This window comes from Salvia miltiorrhiza, chromosome 6 (assembly GCF_028751815.1).
Source record: "Salvia miltiorrhiza cultivar Shanhuang (shh) chromosome 6, IMPLAD_Smil_shh, whole genome shotgun sequence".
NCBI lineage: Eukaryota > Viridiplantae > Streptophyta > Magnoliopsida > Lamiales > Lamiaceae > Salvia > Salvia miltiorrhiza.
In genome coordinates, this window is record NC_080392.1 from 40481402 (window position 1) to 40505773 (window position 24372).

The 24372-nt window shown below is 38.8% G+C and overlaps 4 protein-coding genes and 1 long non-coding RNA gene across 5 annotated transcripts; 3 read left to right on the plus strand and 2 right to left on the minus strand.

Moving 5' to 3' along the window:
* Nucleotides 1-2795: 2795 nt before the first annotated feature.
* On the minus strand, nt 2796-5616 carry LOC130989529 (uncharacterized). The gene is made up of 4 exons (XM_057913503.1): nt 5472-5616; nt 5220-5396; nt 3440-4546; nt 2796-3072 (listed from the first exon to the last, which is right to left on the minus strand). The coding sequence occupies exons 1-3, from the start codon at nt 5484-5486 to the stop codon at nt 3923-3925; spliced, it is 816 nt and encodes a 271-aa protein (XP_057769486.1). The 5' UTR covers nt 5487-5616; the 3' UTR covers nt 2796-3072; nt 3440-3922.
* A 2666-nt stretch (nt 5617-8282) lies between these two features.
* On the plus strand, nt 8283-11259 carry LOC130989530 (uncharacterized). Its single transcript, XR_009090672.1, has 3 exons — nt 8283-8351; nt 8719-8838; nt 11137-11259. It is a non-coding gene; the product is annotated as an uncharacterized LOC130989530 (long non-coding RNA).
* A 6415-nt stretch (nt 11260-17674) lies between these two features.
* LOC130990910 (uncharacterized) lies at nt 17675-19033 on the minus strand. The gene has a single exon (XM_057915138.1). It carries the CDS (start codon nt 19031-19033, stop codon nt 17675-17677), a length of 1359 nt encoding a protein of 452 aa, XP_057771121.1.
* Nucleotides 19034-19691: 658 nt separating this feature from the next.
* On the plus strand, nt 19692-21938 carry LOC130989531 (probable inactive receptor kinase At1g27190). The gene has a single exon (XM_057913504.1). It carries the CDS (start codon nt 19839-19841, stop codon nt 21627-21629), a length of 1791 nt encoding a protein of 596 aa, XP_057769487.1. The 5' UTR covers nt 19692-19838; the 3' UTR covers nt 21630-21938.
* A 1729-nt stretch (nt 21939-23667) lies between these two features.
* On the plus strand, nt 23668-24372 carry LOC130990912 (uncharacterized). The gene is made up of 3 exons (XM_057915139.1): nt 23668-23814; nt 23907-24177; nt 24269-24372. Exons 1-3 carry the CDS (start codon nt 23668-23670, stop codon nt 24370-24372), a joined length of 522 nt encoding a protein of 173 aa, XP_057771122.1.

The window sequence follows — 24372 nt, forward strand, 5'->3', positions numbered from 1 at the left end:
ATGTATTTAACTTTTTTATGTTTAAAATAAAAATAGAATTTAATTAGTTTTATTTTTTTACATATTGTAGCTATTTTTTATATTTTTTAAAAAATAATAATTTTTTTACAATGTGTACAAAATAATAAAACTAGCAATATTCTATTTTTATTTTGAACAAAATATTTAAAAATACATTGCGTTTAAGCTATTATATGACCACCGATATTATGACCAAATAGCATCAATCTTGGACATAATATGTCAGACATAAAATAGTTAAATACATAAAAAAAATGATTTATTTAGAATATATTATTCAAAGTAAAAACAGATTTAGTTAATTTTATTTTTTGTCCACATTATGTACAAAAATTACAAAAGATAAGAAAAATTAAAACAAAAAGTGTGAAAAATTACAAAGATAGCTACAATGTAAACAAAACAGTAAACTAATCATCTATTATTTTGAATTCAAAATTTTAAATAAATTTATTTTTTTATGTATATTTAACCATATTATACACAAATAACAGCACTATTCATGTTTTTATCATGTAGTTTGGAGAGAGAGAGGGACAATAAGACATAGTTTGTTGTGCAGCTGCAGCTGCAGGCACAAATGCACAACCGTATGATTGCTTTGAAACAAAACAATTTTTGAGAAGTTGAGAGTTGAGGGAGGCGTGCACCGACTATTTAAATGTGTTGAAGTACTATAATTCTTGTGGGGCCACCTCCCAATTTCTTCTAATTTAATGTTAGTACACTGCAATTCTTTGTTTACTCATTTGTTGGTGTCAAACTAAATACATGATTTTTAAATAAAAATGAATTTCTTTTGTTAAGTAAGTGAGGAAGGAGAAAAACAGGAAATGTTTGGCAATGACACAATGTTGAGTGTTGCTATATTTAATCAAGACAAGAATGCATTTTGGCTGAATGAAAAAGCTGACTTAAACTGAAAAAATAAAAACAAAAGTGAAATTTCTTGGCTTGGTGGAGAACAAGAATGCACGCCGATAACCCACATTGCTACCCAATTCTAATCACTATATTTTTTTCTTCTTTTTAGCTTTACTACTTTCACTTTTTTCTTTCTTAGACAACTTTATGCATGTGTTTATGTGTGTTTATATATGTCAATAACATGGCTTCATGTATGTGTTTATGACTGTATGAGGTCAATTTTAAGTCAAACATCTTCATTTTCTCATCGATATACACATTTTTTTTTTGATCGGATCATCGATATACACATAACATGCACTGATACAATCGGAGATAGAATCGATGCATAAAAATCATATTAAAATGATTCAACAATTATCTATGTGGTTCAACAATTATTGATGTGATGTGTGTGTTAGCTTAACGATATTGTGGTTAAGTTTCAGTATCAAAGGTTCTGAATTCGAATCAATCGTGGCACAATTTTTATATTTCTTTATTTATTTATTAATTTATAAAAACTAAAAAAAATATCGATGTGTGTCTTATCATTAGGATCTTGATTCCTTCTTCGTTATAAATGCAATGTGCATTGACCAAATGACATCCTCATTATTTGGTGTTTCTAGTAATTGAATAAGGTTCATTCAATGGTGAAGCAAATATGTGCGTATGTTGGTCAAGCGGTAAAGGATTAATACTTATATTCAAAGGTCTTTAAATTTCTTTATTTAGTAATTTCTTTAACTTCCAAACAAATTACAACTTTTGACCAAATTTTACAATTCGATACTATTTATCAAGTGTTGAAATATTTCAATAATAACTCGGTCAATTGATTTGTAAGAACACCCACAGCGGGTGACTCGATGGAGTAACTCGAGTCACCCACCCATCAAGTCACCCCAATACAGAAGATACATACTCGAGTCTTACTCGGATTTTCGGGTAAGATTCGTTCGTTTTTTTGTCAATGCGTGTAGTACACGCGTAGGAAAAAAAAAAAGGGATTCTGAACATACCTATTGCGGCGCCATTAAAAGAAGAGGAAGGAATGAAGATGGAACGCAGGAACGCGGGAGTAGGTTATATTAGTTTGGGGTTTTAAAGTTATAATTGGACTAAAAATATGTGGGCTTCTATTTTAAATTAGTTTTAATTTACAATTGAGCTAAAAATATTTGAGCTTCTATTTTAAATTAGTAAAGAAAAACTAAAAATGTTTGGGCTTGTATTTTTTAATTTATTAATTTTAAATTTAAATTTTAGTAATTTAAATTAATGCAATTTTTATTTTAAATAATTGTGCTATTTAAATTGGTGCAATTAAAATTAAATAAAAAAATACAAAAATTAAAACTAAAAAGATCAAATAAGCTATAAAGTCACCCCACTGTGGATGCTCTAACAATTTCAACACCTCCAATCTTTTTCAGCAAAATTTGTGTATCATCTCTTACTATTATGCTCTCCCCGTCCCATAAAAAAATATCATATTTTTCATTTTTCGTTCGTCTATAAGAAAATACAACTTTCATTTTGAGACATAACCTCACTTTTTCTTTTTAACAACCACTCATTTTCACATAATTTTACAATCAATTCAACCACAACCACTCATTTCCACTTAATACATTATCTACCAATTTTTTTCTTAAACCCCGTGTCATCCCAAGTAATACTCTCTTATAGGACGCAAGGAGTATATAGTACTCACTCCGTCCACTAAATGCGGTACACTGAAGCTCGAATGGTCTAATTGGTGTGTCAAAAATGGTGATTTATTGGACAATTTTCCTATATAGAACTAGTGAGTTTCACAAAGCCAGCACACTATATTTGCTCAAGAGTATATACTTCCACCATATGAATAAAAGGACAAGAATATGATGAAATGGTAATAGCACCGAGTCAGGAAAGATATGACAACTAAAATAAACAGAAATAACAACTATGAATTATATATAACACATCATAAATGGGGATATCCCATAGCTGCATCTATCTTTGAGTTTGAAGCTTGTGTGAGTGTCATGAACTCACATAAACATAAAACTACTTGCCTTTATCCTTCATGGCTCAGCAGCTTCGAAGTTCCTCAAAACACAATAATACTAAAACTGTTTCCAGACTACAAATAAGCTGCACAAGATATAAACCAGTTTAGAATAAGTCTTTGATTCATTTAAAGTGTGAAAACATGATTTATACATAAAGAGCAAGACTGTTCAGCAAGAGGTTTGCTCGACAACTCTAATCAATTTCGAACGATTTAAAATCAAAACTCTGAATTTGGAGTCCCACTCTTTTGATCAAGAGATATTTCATGAATTCTCGTTTTTGTGGTTTGAAAAGAAAGGGATTCAGATGATTGGAGATTTCCATTTCAATCAATGGGAATGGGATCTTACTATCTCTATAGAGAGCAGACTAGAAGCATGGTACAGAAATCTCAAACAAATCAAAATATTGCATCACCAAAATGCTATTACCTAAAAGAATTACTAACCTGATGAGCTTTCATCAGTTGCCAGCTTCTTATAAGATTCAGTCATGACAAGCTTGGATTTCAAGAGCCTCCATCAAGAACTTTCTCGGGGTAAATAACGGATTTCTTTCTCCATCTCCTGTTAAATGTATATCTACACAGTTTATTGCCATCAGTACAACTTAGAGTTGATGGTTTAGCTGCAGCGCCATCTTCCACATCACATTCAATTCTTAACGCACTAGTCAGCTCGGTAGTTCCAGCAAGATCATCATGTTTTACCAACACATCAATCAACTCTGTATTTTCTGGTACAGTATCAGTGTTGATAAGTCCTTTTGAGACCTCTGCAGCATCAAGACTCTCGATTTTAGTCCGACCTTCTGCCAGGTCTTCGCCATGTTGCACACTCATTTTCATTTTCCGTGCTCCTAAACATGAAGGATCTGTAGATCCCAAAAGAGGTTTCTTGAACTGCAGTCCACATGCAGCAATGACATCATCTCAGAACTTGAGTTTTCTCTTCCTAACGCTTCTACGGACTATAGAAGGAGCTTCACTGTTTCCATATTGGATGTTTTCGTCTAATACAGAAGTGCTCTCGAAAGCATTTACATGCTCTACAGTGGTGCAATTTTCACTTTGAATCAATTTCTCCACATCAGAAAAGTTCTCCTCCACTAAGGTTGTCTCATTTGCACAAGTTCGCTGTGCACATCCACTCTCGAACTGATCAGACTCCTTTATCTCATCCAAACCAGCATTGCTTTCAGAATACAGATTTACATTCTGTTTAGCAGAACTTTGACTCCCTTGGTCGAGTGTGCTCCAATCCGACAATAAATTATTTCTAGTGATGGTACTAAATTCAGGTCCAGGGTTCAAGGATGAAATCAAAAGCTCATAACCACTACTTCTGACCTTCATTGTTAAACTGCACTCGTCTGCATTTTGTTCATTCTGTCTCTTAAGGACCACTTGTTTCTTCTTCAACTTGTCGAGTTGCTCCTGTCCATGGTTCAGTTCCTCTCTAAGGTCCAAAATGATACCTTCTGCTTCATTTAGCTGGCATTCCAGCACCTCGAATTTATTCTTTTGGTCCAGTGATGTTATCTCTGCTTCTTTAGTCTGTAACAAAAATCAACCTGATTCATTTCATGCTACATCACAACTCAGAATATTTAAACAAAAGTTAACAAAATTGCTATAAAGAATCATTTCAATCTACAAGAAGCCATCGATCATGTGTTGTCACTCTGAAATCAACAGATTGTAAATGAATATGCCTCACAACCTAACAAATTTCTTGTTGTGTAAAACACCTCGCAAGTCCAAGTCACACGATACACAATAATTTGATTGATTTTGTCATAGTTTAACATAGTTTTCGATCTTGACGTGATACACAATAATGAACACAAGCAATATCACTAAAGATCACAAATCCCAACAAAATCCTAAATTTTCTTCTGTTTTTTTTTATGAAGACAAAATCCTAGATTTCCAATAACTCAAAATTCCGTAGTAAGTCTTATCTCCGAATCGAGATTTATCTAACGTTAGGAGTTTACACTAATCCAGAAAAGGAACTTCGAGCAAACTTATTTCTAAAAGAATATTATAGACTACAATTACCAAAACATATGCTCTGCACATAGCAATATCGATCATACAATAAAGAGAATTTCTAGCTTTACGAATTCAAATCAACCTACTCTGCTAGTATATGCGATTGCAATAAAATGCACAAATCATACTTATTAGTGTGTATGCGTGCGCGCGCGCGCGTTTCGTTAACTACCTTTGTGTCAATCATTTGCTTCAAGCGAAGGAGCATGTTAGCAGCCTCTTGTTTTACGGAAACCAACTCCTGCTCCGTTCGTCGCGCTCTTAGCTCCGCCACCATTACGCGCGATGCCGCCTCCTTGGCCGTGTTCAGTATCATTTCTGCATACGCTCTTTTCATAGCCTCCATTTTCTGCATCAAAACAACTAAATCAAACAGCTAATAGCTTCAAAACAGAGAACGAGCTCGTCGATCTCGCGCGCTCACCTCCATTTCCGTCATCGTTCGAGATCGGCGATCTTCTGCGAAGAGGAATTTTGGCGTCAGGTAGCTGGAAGAGCGTATATTCGTTGGTCTGCTTATTTGACGATAATACCCCTCGCGTGAATGATTATTACGGCTAGGGATTTTTCGATTTGTCCATTACGACATCGTTTTACGGAAGATGCCAACTGTTAGGCGCGAATAATTTAGGCGGAAAGGCGCGAACGGCGTGAGTGAAATTTCTGGTATTTTTAAATTTGGATTTGGGGTATGGCCCATTTTAATTAATGGGCCTTCTGCAATAAGCGGCCTAATAACGCATGAATTGAATGTCTCGTTTTAGTTCGTCTAAATTTAATCTTTTTTATTAGGTTAATTAATAATATCATGATTTAGACTAAAGTTTGCCGACTTTTTTAGAAATACTTTTGATTGTCTGAATAGTACACTTTTTTGAAATCAAATAGTCATATTGGTAATCGAAAATCTGCGTGGAATCAGTACTCGAATAAAAAGAACGAGGTTGATATATTTAATTTTTTACATCAATTAGAGACAATTTTGTTTAATTTAATTCCACACAATTTTGACTACCAGCACTACTATATCTGGTACATAAAAAGTGGGTTCAATCAGTATTTTGTAAATATAAATATGGTAAGTGTGAGCTATTTTGAAAAAATAAAAAATATCAACAAATAGATAAAGAATCATGCAAGAATCACATCTTTTTGTGAAAAATAAAAATTATAAACAAACACATAAAAGATATGAACAACAGATGATCAGATCATGAACAATTAAATATAACACATATATAGGATTCGACCATCTTTTGTTCATGTATTTAAATACATATTTGTGCATGGTTCTCAATTCTCACGAAAAGTTATCATTTGTTCATTTGTTATGCGTGTATTTTAGTGTTAATGGGCAAAAATGCTCTATCCCTTATGTGTTTTTTGAAAAATGTCATCTCTTATCATAGAAAGCATTTTATGCCCTAAATATGTGAAGTGCTTAATTTACCCTTTGATGTTGATGGGTTTGCTTGGTTTTTTGTGAAAGTCTTACACATACCGGCCGGACACATGATCTAGCCACCCACCGATCACATGTACTCTTGACTGATAGCTGTCAAATCGTTGACTTTTATGACCGATGGCTGGCTGTCAAATCGGTCAAATGTGTAAGACTTTCACAAAAAACCAAGCAAATCTATCAAATCAAAGGGTACTTAAAGAATAGGGCATAGAATGCTTTGTATAATAAGAGAGGGCATTTTTACAAAAAAAAAGATAAGGAAGTGGGCACTTTAAATTTTTACTCTATATTTTATGTATTTGTGCATAGTTCTCATTTGTTATTCATTTGCTCATTCTCAGTTCTCATTTGTTCATCTTTTGATCATTTGTTATTCATATATTTTAGGTATTTGTGCATGATTCTTGATTCTTATAAAAATATGTAATTTTTACGAAAACCTAACCCTCAACAAATCATGCTAAAAAGTTATATTAACCCAATTTTATTTTACCAATACACAATATTGTTAGAGAAAATTTGATGTATAGCGTTTACTATATAATATATTTAGATTTTATTTATATTTAAGAAAATGTGAAGAACGCGATTGTGGTGATTTCGTTGAATGCATTGTCCAATTCAAGGAAGTCGTGAATGAAGTCATGAAGATGCATCTTTCGCCCCTGTCATTCACATTTAGGGGTGGTAAAACGGGTTCAGTTAATCGGTTATAACTGTAATCGAATTAAATTTTCGGTTAATCGTTTAATCGATAACTGATTTTTATTGGTTCGGTTCGTTTTCGGTTATTTAATTTTCTAGAATTCGATTAATTGGTTTAACCGGTAACCAGTCGACTAAAATCGATTAACCGAATTAATAATTAAAATATTATATTTTATTTTAAAATTTAAAATTAAAACAAAGTAATAAAAAATAATTACAAGTTTCTATAAAATAATTTTATGTTCTATGTAAACATAAATGATGAGTTGGTGGAGTGGATAAGATTTTTACCTTTTCGTCTCAGGGGCACAAATTCGAATCCCTTGAGTAGAAGTGGAAATGCATTCTTTTTTCAAATTTAAATAAATCGGTAATTTGCGGTTAACCGATTAACTGAATCGGTTAATCGAATCGTAATCGATTCGATTAGCGATTAGTGAGATCGCCCTTATTCGATTCTGGTTAACCAGAAAATCGGTTTGATCCTATTCACATTAATTAATTTCTTCTCTAAATTCGATAGTCATTAAAATTATTTTTTTGTTTAATCATTATCTGTCACATGGTTACTTACCTACATTGATGTTGAAACAATAATAATCAATATATAATACAATTTGTGATTCTTGTGCTCCCCTTATTTCAAGGTCCTATGTGGCATGTCTAATAATTCAGTATTTGAAATCCCTGCAATTCTAGAGATTCTAGCTTAATTCTATATAGCTGACGTGGCAATATGCATCCACATCACTTATTTTATTTTTAAAAACACAAAATCTAACATTTCTCTACCACACTTCTCAAAACCTAAAACCAATTCCCCTTCTCCAATCTCTCACATCCGATTTCCCCTCCCCCGTCGCCGCAATCTGCCCCACCGCGCCCCGCCCCTCCCACCGTCGCGATCTGCTTCGCCGTACCACCTTCAAACCTGAAACCATAATCTAGCGCGCCTCCACAATTTGCACACACTTGCGCCCCTCTTCTTCTCTCCTCTGAGGCGCGACCAGACCCCGTTGCACCGCCTTCAGCCGTCGTCGCGTCGCCCCGCTCACCGTAGCGCCGCCCTGCGCCGTCGCGACCAGAGAAGTCCGCCAGTTGCGCGCCTGGAGCAGGGGACGATACAGCCAGGTAGGATTCTAATTGTTGGATTTATTTCAATGGCAATGGGTTTCTATTTAATTGTTGGATTTTCGAAAGATAGGTGTTAATGGGTCAGCCCCTTTTATGTTGTTTCTCCTTGCTCTCTAGCTGTTTGACGAAATGTCTGAATGACGATTGTGTTGATGAGGCCTATTAGGTTATTGTGTTAATTAATCTATCTTTTTCTGTACAAGTTCAATCTGGTGGCTTCTCTAAGCATTAGTATAACTCGTGTTTGAAGCGGCGATGCAATTTTTTTGTTTCTAACATAAATTTTGGAGTGTGGATAGGTTTGAAGTTATTAATATGTTCTGAGTAATTATCATAACTCAATGAAGTTCCATATTACTGTCAGGTTTAGATGATCTTTGATGCGTAGTGAGTAACAATGGTTGCCTTGCGTCTAGCACCACCGCCATCAATGACTGTCCCGCCGGACATTACTTGGCTCCGAAACAGTTCTTGATCACCCATGGTAAGTATTTTCTATTAGGAAAGATTATATTCGATTATAATGAATATGGAATGATTAGTGTGAATTTTTTTTAGGAGGAATTAGTGTGAATTTTAGAAAGAACAAATTTAGGAAAGAATCATTATGCAATACGATTATATGATTTACCAATCAATCAATAATCAGCCAATTTTAGATACAAATTAACAATGGAAACTTAATAATCTAGGTTTTAGCTATAAATTCATTAGTTCAAATGATAAGAGTTTTACAGCCAATCAACGGTGATTTGTGGTTTCTAATTTTTTCTTCCATGGTCACACCGATTTCGATTGATGCGTATTTATCATTTGGAGATTAGTAATTAGAGGATTACTGTGAACTTTTGGGGTTTTTTTGTAATTATTTTATTTTTATTTGGTTTTATTTTGTTTGACGAAGTCAGATCTCGGTTGATTGTTGATTTATTTTGCTAAATAGATGCTCAAGTAATCGGATGTGTTTACGGATCGGTTTGAAAGTTCAGTGGGATGTAATGTTTGTTTTACTTTATAACTAATTAGCTGAATGTGTAAGATTAATATATTGGCGCACTTGATTTCTTTGTATGTGTTGTTAGTATTTTGCTTATGTTAGGTTCAGAGGGTCTCGAATAGGTGTATGGAGGGGGGAATACACTTATAGGCTATTTTTGAAATCTCAACACAGAGATCAAAACGAAACTTCAAACACAAACTCAGACACCTGTTTACTGAAAAGAGTTTTGACCAAAACAGGGTTGGCGACTGATACTGAAAGACTCTTCAGTAAGGAGTTATCAGTTAAGTCACAAGAACTTAACTATGCACGTAAGGCTTCTGTCAAGTTTGATAAACAGAGATGTTATAAATCTCACTGACTATTAGAAGATAGATCAGTCAGACTGATAACACACGTAACGGAAAACTTTTGTTTCGCAATAGCCTTTTGGGTTGAGCACGTTGTTAGTCTTAAGTTTCTCTTTGCTATTAATTAGTTTTTAGTTGATGAAAGGAAGAGCACAAGTAATAAAGTAAATACCGAAAGCTGTAAATAACACAGAGATTTTTACGTGGTTCGGAAAACACTTCCTACATCCACGGTCGGTTGATCAGACCAACAACTTCACTCTGCAAGTGCTTACGGGTGCACTGCAAATCGATGCTCGTGCTTACGGGTGCACAGCAAACCTGAACGTATGCTTGCGGGTGCACACAATCGAAACAACTGAAGATCCAATCTTCAGTACCAACACACCTTGTTGGATTTCTCACTCCTAGCACGCACTGTGCACTAGGATCTCCATGAGATAGAGTACCTTCCTGAACTCCTTTGCAACTCAAACACTCGATTCTGTCGGTCGAAAGGAGGTTTGAAAACTTGCCAACTAAACTTCAAATAACAAGTTCTTTGGAGTTAGTTTGACCTAGGTTTTGGATAAACAAAGTTTGCCTAAGGTCTAAGAGAATTTATGTAATCAGCAGTGACTGATTTTTGGTTTTGGGATTCTCTTCTTCGATTCAAACTTTGGAGAGGCTGGGCTTTGGCTGAGAAACAATTTTGGCAGAGTTTCAGCTTATGTTGTTGAATCGGTGAAGATTGAAGTGATCCTCGAGCGTTATTTATAGGAGACGTCTTGAATAGATCCGTTGGCGGAGAAGGTCTTCAAGATTTCTTCCGTTAGAGAGTAATTTGAACTTGGGCTGAGGCTTCAATCTTCGAGGTTCCTTGTTTGGTGAGAACGACTATGTTGAAGAGCAGGAGATGCAACATCTCTGAAAAGTAATCACCAAATAGGAATGACCTCTGCAGAGAAAGGACGATCCTGAGATCTCTGCATTTAATGCGGCTGTACTTCTGGAATGCGTGGCTTCCTTTGAATGTTGGAGGTTCAGTGTGAGGAAGAATGTTTAACTGATACTTGACTTTAGTATCAGTCCGCTGATTCCACGTGGCACGCATTAAGTAATCAGTTTAAGACTGATTCTTCGACTGATGCTTCAGTCAGCAACTTTAGTCCTTCGTTCTTCAGAACAACAACTAAACTAGAAAAGAACTCTAACACTTAAGTTCGAGCAGTTCTAGTCTATTACAATAGAAACCTATTGATTTTGGTATCATCAAAACAAGAATTAGGATATTCCATTAAGCTTCCAACAACTTATATTATAGGTGAATTATGATTAATTATTTTTGTTAATTAATTTTATGATTGAATATTTTTATTGTTGGATTTATTTCAATTTGGCAGTGGGTAACTAATGGGGCTGATTTTCGATTTAATTGTTGGATTTTTGAAAGATGGATGTTAATGGTTCTGATGATGGTATTTGTACATATCGAAGGCCACCAAGAAATTGATTTGTGCCAATTTACCATGAATTGCTACCTTTTTTATCAAGCTCAAAAGCAAGACAACAAAACCTCTCCAGATCAGCAATAATATCCATTTTCATTTGTTTCCTCATTGCTACTTCTGAGGAGTCTTAGAGCTTGGTAGGAAGATGTGTGGCTTTGAATCCGGTGGCGACGATCATTTTTTGATTGAAGAAACCTAAGATGTTGGGGGAATTGGAGAGAGTGGCTGCCGCCAGCCTCTTATGCCCAACACTTATTCCTTTTAAGCTGAGAGCATAAGAATTCTCGAAAATGTTCATAGCAATGGAGACCACTGCAGCACCAGTTACTGCAGCTCTACTGCCAAAATGCATTTTGTTGGGCTTGGCATTGTTCTGGACTAAGTAATAAGATAACTTACCACCAATAACAGAGTTCATTTGGGTGATAAGGGAGCTCCGTCCGACCCCTAGCCCCACAACTCCATATGTGTAACCTTTGTAATTTGTGTGTGTACTAGAGTCAGCTTGAGAATGAGGATGATGAATGAAGAGAGCTAATATTTTAGTGTGTTTTATTAAGTATTAACTATTAAGACTATGTTTTATTTGCTACTCCTATTATTTGGTTAACTTTATTATGAATTAGTAGTGTTTTGCTTACGTATTCGTCCTCAAGCTTCATAGAATTATTATATTATTCAACTAATATTTATCGTTATTTTCAAGTCTCGGCGGGTATCCGACGGGTAGTGGGTGGAGGGTATCCGACGAGTAGCGGGTATCCGTGGATCGCGGGTGTGGGTGGCAAATAGTAGTGTACAAGAAGTTGAAATTTTCTCTAAAATTTGCTGCAGTTTCATGGTGATTTATTTGTTGGGTGCTTTATTGCATTTGTGGGGTGGTTTTGATAGCAGGATGTCGACGTCGAGAAGCAGCAGCGCCCCTACCTCTCAAGTCTCGGCGGGTATCCGACGGGTAGTCGGTGGCGGGTATCCGCGGGTCACAGGTATGGGTGGCAAATAGTAGTGGGTGGCAAATAATGTTTCTGAATATACATTTTGCTAAGTCATGTTAAGGATGAAAGTCCTCTTTAATTTATTTTTTCATTTTAGTTTGATGTGTAATGTAGACCTATATCATATTAACAATTTTTTAGTGAATAATCTCCATAATTTATAAATATATTAAGAAATAATTTTTACATTTTTTTTATATAAATTATAACATCAAATGATACCCATCAAAATTCGACGGGTTACACACTAGTTGTTTTTTCATAATATATGATCAAGGGTCGTGTTTAAGAAAACATAGCTTATTTTATTATAAAAATATGATTTATTAAAAAATTATATAGAATAAAGAAATCGTATACTTTCCGACAAATGGCGTAAGAAAATGGCGATAAATTATAAATGTGGCATGAATTTCGGACATTCAAGATGCGAAATGAACTTCGAAGAATCCCCGAAATTACAAGCATATAGGGTTAACAACACTCAAAATCCAAGTGAAATATTTATAAACTAGAAAAATAAGAAGCTTACGGTGTCAAAAAGATTCAAATTGCTTGAGTAGTAAATTTGTCATAATTTTCATTCGACAAGGCTGCCCTCTGTCACCATTCTTATTTGTCATTTGCGCCCAGGGTCTTTCCTCCATTCTCAACAGCTACGAGTCTCAGAGGCTCTTTGACGGCCTTCGGGTCGCGAAATCCAGCCCGGTTGTGTCGCACCTCTTCTTCGCAGATGACAGTCTTCTGTTTTTCAAGGTTAAAGCCGAGGGAGTCGCTGCTATTAAGGAGGCGCTGGAGCTTTACTCTACGGCATCCGGACAGCTGCTTAACCTTGAGAAATCAGCTATCACCTTTAGCCCATGCACCTCTCCAGCGGATATGGATACGGCAGGGAGCATTTTGGGCTTCCGTGAGACTCAAGGATTCGCAGTTTTTTTTTTTGATCAGAAAAAAGGTGTATATAATATCGAATTGGTACCAGAAGTACCAAGATACAAGCAAGAGAACAAGAGAACCAAGAGAATCAACTCAAGCTCAAGAGGCACCCAAAACCAGCACAAAACCTACGAGAAAGCAACCAAGAACCAGTTCCTAAAATCCGAGGTAGAACTCGACATCTTGTACGTCATCTTCCATCCCCAAAGTCTCGATTTAATCTCTGCAAACAGCTTTTCTCCATTCCACTTACCTTGATTGAATTTGCATTCATTTCTCTCTTTCCACAAAACCCAAGTCGTGCAAATCCAAACTCCACGCAGGAAGCGCTGATCCTTCTTTTTCCCCAGATTTGTGAAGGCATTGTAGTGATCTTTCACCTTACGGTGCAACATCGACTGCTGACCAAGCCAAAGGATGATCTTTTTCCAGATGTCATCTGAGTTTTGACAAGCGAAGAAAGTGTGTTCGATCGTTTCTTCCTTTAACTTACACCACACACACAATGCCTCGGAGTTTTGAATTGGAACCCGTCGTTTCAGAAGATTATCACATGTAGGAAGTCTTCCTTTGAATAACTTCCATGCTGTGGTAACAGCCTTAAGGGGGGCTGGGGCTTTCCAGATAGTCGACATCTCCTTCTCCATCCTTCTAGTGCTTATGGGATTCGCCATCAAACAGATGGCCTTGTAGGCCGACTTGACTGAGAAAATGAAGTCCGAAGTAGCTTTCCACTTCCAAACATCCACTTTCCCAGCTGAAAGACAAAAGTTGCTGAGAAGGTCAGATAACCGGTGCACCTGTTCCTGCTCCCTGTCCCTCAAAACTCTATTCCAGCTGAGCTTCCACCTCCATTCTCCCCCCATCCACTCTCCCATGCTTTTGATAGAACCTCCCTGGTTATCATTGAGACGGAAAAGTCTAGGGAAGAGGTCCGAGAGCCTCTCATTACCGGCCCAAAAATGATGCCAAAATAAGACCGAATCCCCCTCCCCCAACTGAATTTCCAAATTCCCCCTAAGCCACTTTCCTTCCTCTCCCCAGCTCAGTTTCAAGATGTTTTTCCACCAGCCTGTTTTCAACCTCCCATTCCCCTCCACCCGAAAGCCCCCGTCATCCCAATTGAGGTTACCGTGGCGCGACCTAATGACCCGAGTCCACAACGTCTCTTTTTCCACCAGAAACCGCCAAAGCCATTTGGCTAAAAGTGCCGCATTGAACCATTCAAGATTTTTGAGGCCGAGACCCCCACAACTGTAATCCACACACATCTCCTCCCACTTGACCCAGTGAATTTTCCTCTCCTCCAAGCCACCACCCCAAAGAAACTTACACAAAGAAGCGCGAATTTCAGCAAGTATGCATTTCGGAATCTTGGAAAAGGAAAGTTGGTAGATAGGGATTGAAAATAAAACTGATTTCAGCAGGGTTAATCTACCGGCGAAAGAAATCTTCTTGTTCTTCCAGCTGCTGATCTTCTTCTTCACTTTGCCAACCATATACTTCCAATCCATCGCCCGGGAAAGATTAACCCCAAGCTTAATGCCCAGGTAAGTGATTGGGAAGTCACCCACTAAGCACTTGAGAAGAGCAGCCATTTCTCTCTTTGATCCTACATCAATGTTGACAGTCGAGAGTCTGCTTTTGTCGAAATTAACAGTAAGTCCCGACAACACTTCAAAGAGTATGAGAATACTCTTGAGCGCCCAAACGTTTTCTCTCTTGTCCGACACTGCAAACATTGTGTCGTCAGCATATTGCAAGTGAGAAACACAGCAATCTCCTCCCCCAACTTTGAAAGGTTCCAACAAACCCTTTTCCACGGCCCTTTTGGTGAGGAGGTTCATTCCTTCCGCTGCAATGAGAAAAAGAAATGGGGATAACGGATCTCCTTGCCTTAATCCCCTCTCCAACTGGAATTCACCCGACGGGCTACCATTTACAAGGACGTTTGTGGTCGCCGATCGAAGGCAACCAGATATCCATCCTCTCCATTTGACACTGAAGTTCATTCTCTCCAGCATTTGGTCAAGGAATTCCCAATCAACCGTGTCATAAGCTTTAGCGAAGTCCACTTTGAAGAGGATGAGACCTTTCTTCTTCTTCTTAGCTTCCTCAATCAGTTCATTCAGAACCACGACGCCATCCAAAATATATCTACCTTCAACAAAAGCACTTTGACATTCGGAGATAATATCATTCATCACTTGTTTCATTCTAGCAGCCAAGACTTTAGCAATCACCTTGTAGAGGCAGTTAATCAAGGAAATAGGTCGAAAATCTTTCAACTCAGACGCTGCTTCTTTCTTTGGGATGAGGACAACAAAAGAAGGGTTGCACCCTCTGACCAGCCTGCCGTTTGCGTGGAACTCCTGCAAAACTTTGAAGAGATCACCTTTTATAATTTCCCAGCAATTCTTCAAAAAATGGAAATTAAATCCGTCGGGCCCGGGGCTCTTAGAACTCTCACAATTCCAAACCGCCGACTTGATTTCCTCTTCAGAAAACGGTGTGTCGAGCCACTCCCTAGTAGCGTCTGAGATCTTCCTATGAATGAAGTCCACCGGCAGACAAAGGTTAGGACGTTGCCCGCTACTGAATTGTGATTGGAAATGGGCTTTGATCATTCTTTTAACTTCTTGAGGTTCCTCGACCCACCCACCTGCAGCGTGGAGACCTGAAATCTCATTTTTGATTCTCCGACCTTTAATCGACTGATGAAAAAATCTGCTGTTCACATCGCCTTCTTTCAGCCATCGGTTCCTAGATTTTTGCACGAGAATGCTATCTCTATTTTTAAGATGGAGAAGCAGATTCGCCTCCTCTTCGCTCCTCTTAGCTGCCTCTTCCTCCTCGAGCCCCAAAACATCATCAATAACATCCCATTTGTAGATTTCTTCTTTCGTTTTTGAAATGTTGTCGTTCACCATTCCGAACACCGATTTGTTCCAAGTCTTGAGATCCTTCTTCAGACGTTTCAGTTTTTCTTTGAAAATAAAACAACCTCTCCCTGTGATCCCACTTCTTTGCCAAGATTCTTTGACCAGAGCTTCAAAACTGGGATTGCTTGTCCAGGCATTGATGAAACGGAAGGGTTTCGGGCCCCAATCCACGTACTTGGTGTCTAAGAGAATCGGGCAGTGATCTGAAACCGACCTCTGTAATCCCCTTGCCTTTGTGTGTGCCCAACAAGAAAGCCACTTCTCATTTACCAGAAACCTATCCAATTTCGACTTGCATTGTCCTTGTGGTTGATACCACGTGAATCTTCTATCTTGCAATTTAATATCCACCAATTCACTGTCTCTCACAAATTTATCGAAAGCTAGAGAATCTCTAGGATCAGAGTACGTTCCCCTTCCAACTCTTTCAGAAGGAATTCTGATCGAATTAAAATCCCCCGCACAGCATACACATGTATCCACATTTTGCTCCACAACACGGCCAATAATATCCCAAAGAATTTCCTTGTCACTCAAATTTTGAGGAGCATAAATATTAACCAAACAACAAAACGAGTTACCTGGGATCCAAAAACCGTTAACAATAAGCGCTCCTTTGATATCCCACTGACTTGTACAGGAGAATTTTGCAGCATTCCACATGGTTAAGATGCCCCCAGATCTTCCTTCCGCTTTACTGGTTGCGAATCCGAAATCCTCTGAACCCCAAGTGAGTTTAAGGTCTAGAGCGCTCAAATTCTCCGCCTTTGTTTCTTGGATAAAACAAACATCAATTTCCAGTTTCTGAATCTGCTCCCTCACTTCCCTTTTCTTAATCTTACTGCCCAGGCCCCGAACATTGAACGAAAGCATCTTCATTAATCAACAATTTTCCCATTCTCCTCTGCCCTCTTCTCACCGCTTTTTTCCGACAGTTGCTTGGCCATCTCAAGGTCACCAAGATTACTGCTCAAACCAATAACCTTCCCAAACTCCCAGATTTTTGATCCTTCATCGAGAATGCTTTGATTGAAAAGAGCTCGATCCCCTTCCTCTTTTTCCGCCGACCCATTCATTCCTGGTCTGCCGTCACTGTTGCTCTCTTTTTCTGAGGATTGGGTCTCGAGTGTCGAAACTCTCTCCTTGTTCCTACCTTGTATCTTGGAAGGTAATTTCTTATTCTTTCTCTGAGTTTTCTGGAGGAAACGATTGGAACCCATTTTTAGCGAGAGCTCTCCCCCTGTTCTTTTCCTCCTCTGATGTTGGATCCTTTGCAACTTTTTACCCACGAACTGGGCCTCTGGGCTTTCAATGACCTCAACCGAAAGAAAAGGGGGCTCGGTTCGGTTACAACTTGTTCCAGCAATCCCAGGAAAAGAAGGCCCATCTGAATCGGTGCTTCTGACGTCAAGATTCTCCTGTGACTGCTCCAGTCCAGCGAAGTCTTCGGGCCCCCTGCTGCTGCATCTATCGTTGGGCCTGAAGCCGGGCCGACCCACCATTTCAGAATTTAAACTAGAGGGCCCAATAGGGATGGGAGATCCCTGATCATTTTGACTTTCGTCCACCTCAGCAATTCTTCCCAATCGAATCTGAGATGGGACCCTCTAGAGCAGCCGAACTTGAGGGTCGTTACCTTGGGGCTGACACCTTAATAATTGAAAGTTGGTAGCGTGCATGCTATCCTTATTGGGAAGCGAAAAGTCGGCAGCCGCCAGAGCGGAAAACGAAGAGGTATTGGTTTGGACCGGTTTTGAGCCGAATTCACCGCTGTTGTTGGATATTGCCGGAAACCTTCCGATCTGAGCCTCTGCCGGGAGCACCGATTCTGCCAAAACCTCCTCATCATCGGACAAAACTTCCTCTTCTGACGTCGAGCAACTTTCCTGAGATTGTGAGTTTTCCGCCGGAATCTGTTCAAACACTTCCTCCACCCTGATCTTAAACTGGGCTCCGTCAATTTTACACACAAAGGTTTTGTTGATCGGTGCCAAACCAGTTGAAATCTGAATCATCGCGAAATCCAATCGGTCCTTGGATTTTGTAAGGTCATGAATCTTCAGCACCATCCCAATTTTTGCCCCCAGAATCTCGAAAAACCTAGAATTCCAAGCTTGCAACGGCACACCAAACCACTTGGTCCAAACCGATCTTTGAGTGTTAACATCGATGTAAGACCAAGGTCTCACCCAGTCGAACCAGAAGGTTGTCCATTCGTTGAGCTCCGTCAAAAGATCTTTCACCGGCCTATTGTCCGTGCTTTGAATTAAGACCAGATTTCCCCCAAGGGAAGAGATCTTTAGAAGAGTTGCACGTTCACTATTGATTTCTTCGCCAAACTCCTCCCAGGTGTATTCCGTTTTCACGAATCCAGTAAAAGAGTGTGTAAGCCATGCAGTCTCTTCATCTGTCGGTTGGAAGCCAATGACCTCATCCGCCGGAGGATCGGTGGATTTACCTGTTCCACCAAGCGCCTCCCTGAAAGTCTTCCCGCTTTCTCTCTTCTTTGAAAGACAATTTTGGGCGGTCCTTTTTGGTGCCGGCCTGTCTTTACAACCATTTATGACCACAGTTGCCGAAACTTTCTCATCCTCAGAGACAACCTCCGGGGTAGATCTTTCGAACCTAGGAAAGTAGGCTCTAAGTTTGTAACTACCGAACCAGGTATTATTCAAATCTCCCAGGATCCTTGTTTTGTCGGAGCCCTCCTCGAACCTAACAAACCCGAAAGGCTTGCCCTTAATGTCTCTCTTCCTAGGGAAGAAGATATCTGTAACTTTACCGATTTTATTGAAGCTTTTCTCCAACGTTTCTTGCCAAATTCCTTCCGGAAAATTGTTGAAGAAGAAGGTGATACCGTTTCGTGGCTTTGTCCATCTCACCGAGTTCTTGTCTGACCTCTGCGGGTTCGCCCTTCTCCTTGTCACCGTCCGCCATTCTCCGTCGCCCTTGCCCTGCTCCGCCATTGTTCAACCTAAATTTCAAGGATTCGCAGTTTACTTGGGACTCCCGACTTTTGTGGTTCGACAAAAGCGGATTCAATTCGATTACTTAAGGGAGCGGGCGTGCAAAAAACTGAGCAAGTGGAATAACAAACAATTCTCAGCCGGAGGCAAAGAGACTCTCATCAAATCCGTCATTCAGGCCATCCCAACTTATACCATGAGTTGTTTCATATAGGGTTAACAACACTCAATCAAGATTGAAACATATATGGAAAATGGACAAAACTGTCATTTCATAATTGAGAGAAAACTCTTACTATTTTTTTAAGGTAAAAACGAGCGATAAGTTTGAACGTTGAATATGCTACGTCAATGCGAAGATGGTCAAACCATAAAAGCAAAAAAATGATAAGGAAATAAAAGTAGGTCTATTATTATTGATCTTTCCACACATGTTAATAATAGTATTTTTTTTTAAAGGTACTACCAATAATTTCAACGTACAATATGATTTTTTTTCGTAGGATTTTTGTCGCTTCGTAAATTGCAGTATCGCACAAAATAAAAACTTTAATATATAGAGTATTATTTTCGAATAACAGCTGTAAATTTGCTTAGGTTGACTTGATGGCATCCCAGTCAAACACGAATATTTTCCGGTGAAAATTCAACATACTGTAATTATCAGACCGCACTGCCGCTATTATTCGTCCCAGCAAACCCAGAAGAAACGACACACACAAACACACACACACACTAGCTTTCTAGAGAGAGAAACTATGCCTCCCCATTAGCCCCCGCCCCTTTCTCTCTCACAATCACAGACATGAATATTGGATCGCAGCTCCTCTCTCTCCTCTCGCTCTCGCTGCTGCTGGCCTCTCTCTCCTCCGCCGAAGATGACTTCAACTGCCTGCGCGAACTCCACAGCTCGTTGACTGACCCCGACGCCAGGCTGTCGTGGAATTTCTCCAACACTACCGCCGGCGCGGTCTGCAATTTTATCGGCGTGAGGTGTTGGAACGACCAGGAGAACAGGGTGATAAGTTTGGACCTCCCCGATTTCAATCTCGCCGGAAATATTCCGGATGCTTTTCGACTCTGCCACAACCTTCAAACCCTGATTCTCGCCGGTAATTCGCTAACCGGTTCGATCCCTGCGGAAATCTGCACTTGGCTGCCGTATTTGACTACTCTCGATTTGTCGCGGAATAGTTTGACCGGTGAGATACCGAGTGATCTCGCTAAATGCTCGTATTTGAACAATTTGATCTTAGATGATAACAAGCTGTATGGTGCTATTCCTTACCAATTGTCTAGTTTGGGGCGATTGCAGAAGTTCTCTGTTGCGAATAATGATTTAACTGGACCTGTGCCGTCGTTCAACTATAAATTTGAGCTTAATTATGCCGGAAATAAGGGGCTCTGCGGCGGGCCGTTGGGGAAATGCGGCGGATTGAGCAAGAGGAATTTGGCGATTATCATCGCGGCGGGGGTTTTCGGCGCGGCGGCGTCGTTGGTGCTGGGATTTGGGCTGTGGTGGTATTTTGTGAGATCAAGTAAGAGGAGTAAGAGAGGGTATGGGGTTGGTAGGAGAGATGACGATTGGGCTGAGGTTTTGAGGGCTCATAAGCTTACACAGGTTACATTGTTTCAGAAGCCTCTTGTCAAGGTTAAGTTGGTGGATTTGTTGGCTGCAACCAACAATTTTAGCAGGGAGAGTGTTATAGTTTCGAGTAGGACGGGCACGACCTATAAGGCCGTGTTGCCCGATGGTTCAGCTCTTGCAATCAAGCGGCTGATTGAGTGTAAGATGGGGGAGAGGCAGTTTAGGATGGAGATGAATAGGTTGGGGCAGTTGAGGCATCCAAATTTGGTGCCCCTTTTGGGGTTTTGTGTGGTGGAGGATGAGAAGCTCTTGGTTTACAAGCATTTGTCGAATGGGACTCTTGGATCGATGCTGAGTGGCAATGCAGGCGAGTTGGATTGGACGACTAGGTTTAGGATCGCGTTGGGAGCTGCAAGAGGGCTTGCTTGGCTTCACCATGGCTGCCACCCTCCGATCCTGCACCAGAATATCAGCTCGAATGTGGTTATGCTTGACGAGGATTTTGATGCTCGGTTAATGGACTTTGGGTTGGCAAGGCTCTTGAATTCGGCTGAGTCTAATGAGAGTAGCTTTGTGTATGGTGATTTAGGGGAGATAGGATATGTTGCTCCGGAGTATTCAAGAACAATGGTTGCTTCCCTTAAAGGGGACGCATACAGTTTTGGAGTCGTGCTTCTGGAATTGGCGACTGGAAGGAAGCCTCTTGATGATGGTACCCTTGAGGACGCGTCTAAGGGCAATGTAGTCGACTGGGTGAAGCAGCTTGCTAGTTCTGGACGGATTAAAGATGCTATAGATAAGCAGTTATGTGGGAAGGGCCATGATGAGGAGATAGTTCGGTTCTTGAAGATCGCGTGTAACTGTGTCGTTTCTCAGCCCAAGGACAGGTTGTCTATGTTCCAAGTTTATGAGGGGTTGAAGAGCATGGCGGAGGAGCATGGTTTCTCAGAACAGTATGATGAATTTCCTCTGTTGTTTGCGAAGCAAGAGCCGACTAGTCCCCTTTGAATCAAGGGCAAGATGAAGGTTTGATAGTAGATTCTTGCAAATTGTTTGAAATCCATCATGAATTACTTTTCAAGATCATATCCCACTTGTGCTGAATATGTATGTATCAGTCTAATATATAGTTCATCTGCATATATTGTAAGCTTTGGCATTTTCTCGATGCTTGAAATTTGTCATAGCAATAGCTTCTTTTTATGGCTGTTTGTGTGTAGATATATATATTTGCTCTTCTACTTCTGCTACTAGTCTTTTGAAAATTTGTGACAGTTTTCATGTATTAAATTAGAAGGTTACTATTTAGTATGGAAATGGGAGATCATGTTATATTTCATGTAGCAGATTGGGAGAATCTATAATGTCATTAACCACTATTTATTTTATAGATACAATACTGTTGTCATTTTCTTGTTTTTGGTGGAAACCTTAATGAGGAAAGCACATGGATAAAGTTTGATTTCTGCTAATTTTATTTTTTGCCATTACATTTATTATAGATTTTGCTCATGTTATCTATATATATATATAAAAGTAAAATAAGCTCTATTTTACATGGTGTAATAGAATCACTCTATTCTAATTTTCCTCAATTCTCATTCATTCTTATTTTTTCTAAATTTTTAATCAACAAATTTCTATATATCTAATTTCGAACCTGTCATCAACAAATTTCTATATATATCTAATTTCTTATGCATTAATTATATCACAATCATATATATCTAATTTCTTTAATCAACAAATTTCTATATATCTAATTTTGAACCTATCATCCAATCATGGCTGCATGAGGCCAAGTCTCCTGCTGCACCCCAAACCACACCCAAAGCATACCACAAATCTCAATCTAGCAACAAAATGTATCCCAATCATGGCTGCATGAGGCTGAGTCTCCTGCCGAACCCCAAACCACACCCAAAGCATACCACAAATCTCAATCTAGCAACAAAAAAATCCCGCTGCACTCTTTCTCTTAATAATTGTGATCAACATCACAATTATTAACAAATTATAGATAGACTCAAATTCTTAGATAAATCTCAAATTCTTAGATAAATCCTATCAAAGGTAGAATTCTTTGTCAAATTGACAATCTTATATTTCATCTATAAAAAGGTCTATAATTATTTTTATATCTTTAACGTGAACTATTCTCATCAATTTTGCTTTCTTTCTCCTGTTCTCCTTTCTTTCTCCACTCCTCTACCAGTTGGTAAGTTGGAGTTTCTGCTCTCTTTCTATGTAGAGGTATTTATTTAGCCCGTCGAAATTCGTTGATGTATTTATAAAGCGCGTAGAATTGTGTGAATCTGATTTTAATGAAAACAAGTATATTTTGTTGATTTCTGGCGGCAGCAAAATCTATTGTTCTTACTAATATAGATTATCTATTTATTAGTCTACGTAATGGTATTCATTGAATCGAATTGGTTTTGGGAAGAAGGAGCTGCGTATTATGATTATTTTTATGAATCAGCGTTGTTCTTTACTTGCATTTTTCTCAGAAGCAAGTTCAACAACAGAGGGAAAATTCAGGCCGCGAGGAGGTGACTCAGCAAGTTTCTGATCGTGAAGTCGAGTTTTCAACACAACCCGTATGTTATTTTTCATTGTATATGCTTGCCTTATTTGTGGGTGTGAAATGGATTAGTTTTGCTAGGGCGGGCAGCTCTGCTCTGGCAAGGCGGGTTGAGCTCTGCTCTGGCAGGGCGGGCAGCTCTGGCAGTGTGGGTTGAGCTCTGCTCTAGCAGTGCGGGTTGAGCTATGCTTTGGCAGGGCGGGTAGCTCTGCTCTGGCAGTGCGGGCAGCTCTGCTCTGGCAAAGCGGGTTGAGCTATGCTCTGGCAGAGCGGGTTGAGCTATGCTCTGGCAGGGCGGGCAGCTCTGCTCTGGCAAGGCGGGTAGCTCTGCCCTCGCATTGCGGGCAACTCTGCTCTGGCAAGGCGGGTAGCTCTGCTCTGGCAGAGCGGGATGAGCTCTGCTCTGGCATAATAGCATAATATTTGAATAATTTATTTACTTACTCTAAATATAGGAAATTAATGTCGCCGAATAATGAAGCTATTCCTTTGAATGCCATCAAGGAAAAAATACGAAATAAATATGTGATTGTCAGAATTTTGCGCTTATGGGTTCAAAAAGATAAATTGGGCAAGGAAGCACTTGAAATGATCGTGATTGATGAATGGGTAAGTCTTATCACAGTTTTATTTAATAAATAGTTTTGTAAAATTATTAATTTTCAATTTATGCTATCTAATAACATATTTTTATTATGTAGGGCAACAAAATCCAAGCATCCGTCTCAATAGGGTACAAGAACAAGTTTCATGAGTTGCTTAAAGAGGGACAAATAACAGTTATTAAAAACTTCCAAGTAGTGCAAAACAATCATAACTTTCAGCATGCAAAAATTAATCATGAGTGGAAAATCAGTTTTAGCCTTAGAACCATTGTTTCTGAATCAACTGAACGCCTGAATATTACTGAAAATGGATTTGATTTCATCCATTTTCGAAATATTCATTCACATGATTCGGAATTGGTATTGGGTAAGTATAACATATTATAGTAAAAAAATATTTTATTCTATAATTTCCTAATATTAGTTTTGATTGTGTATTTAAATTACATTTTTTGTAGATATTCTTGGGGAGGTAAAAACTGAAAATATTACCATAGATTGTGTTGAAATGAAGCATGGCAAAGCTAAGAAGTGTGACATAACATTGGCTGATGCAGAGTAA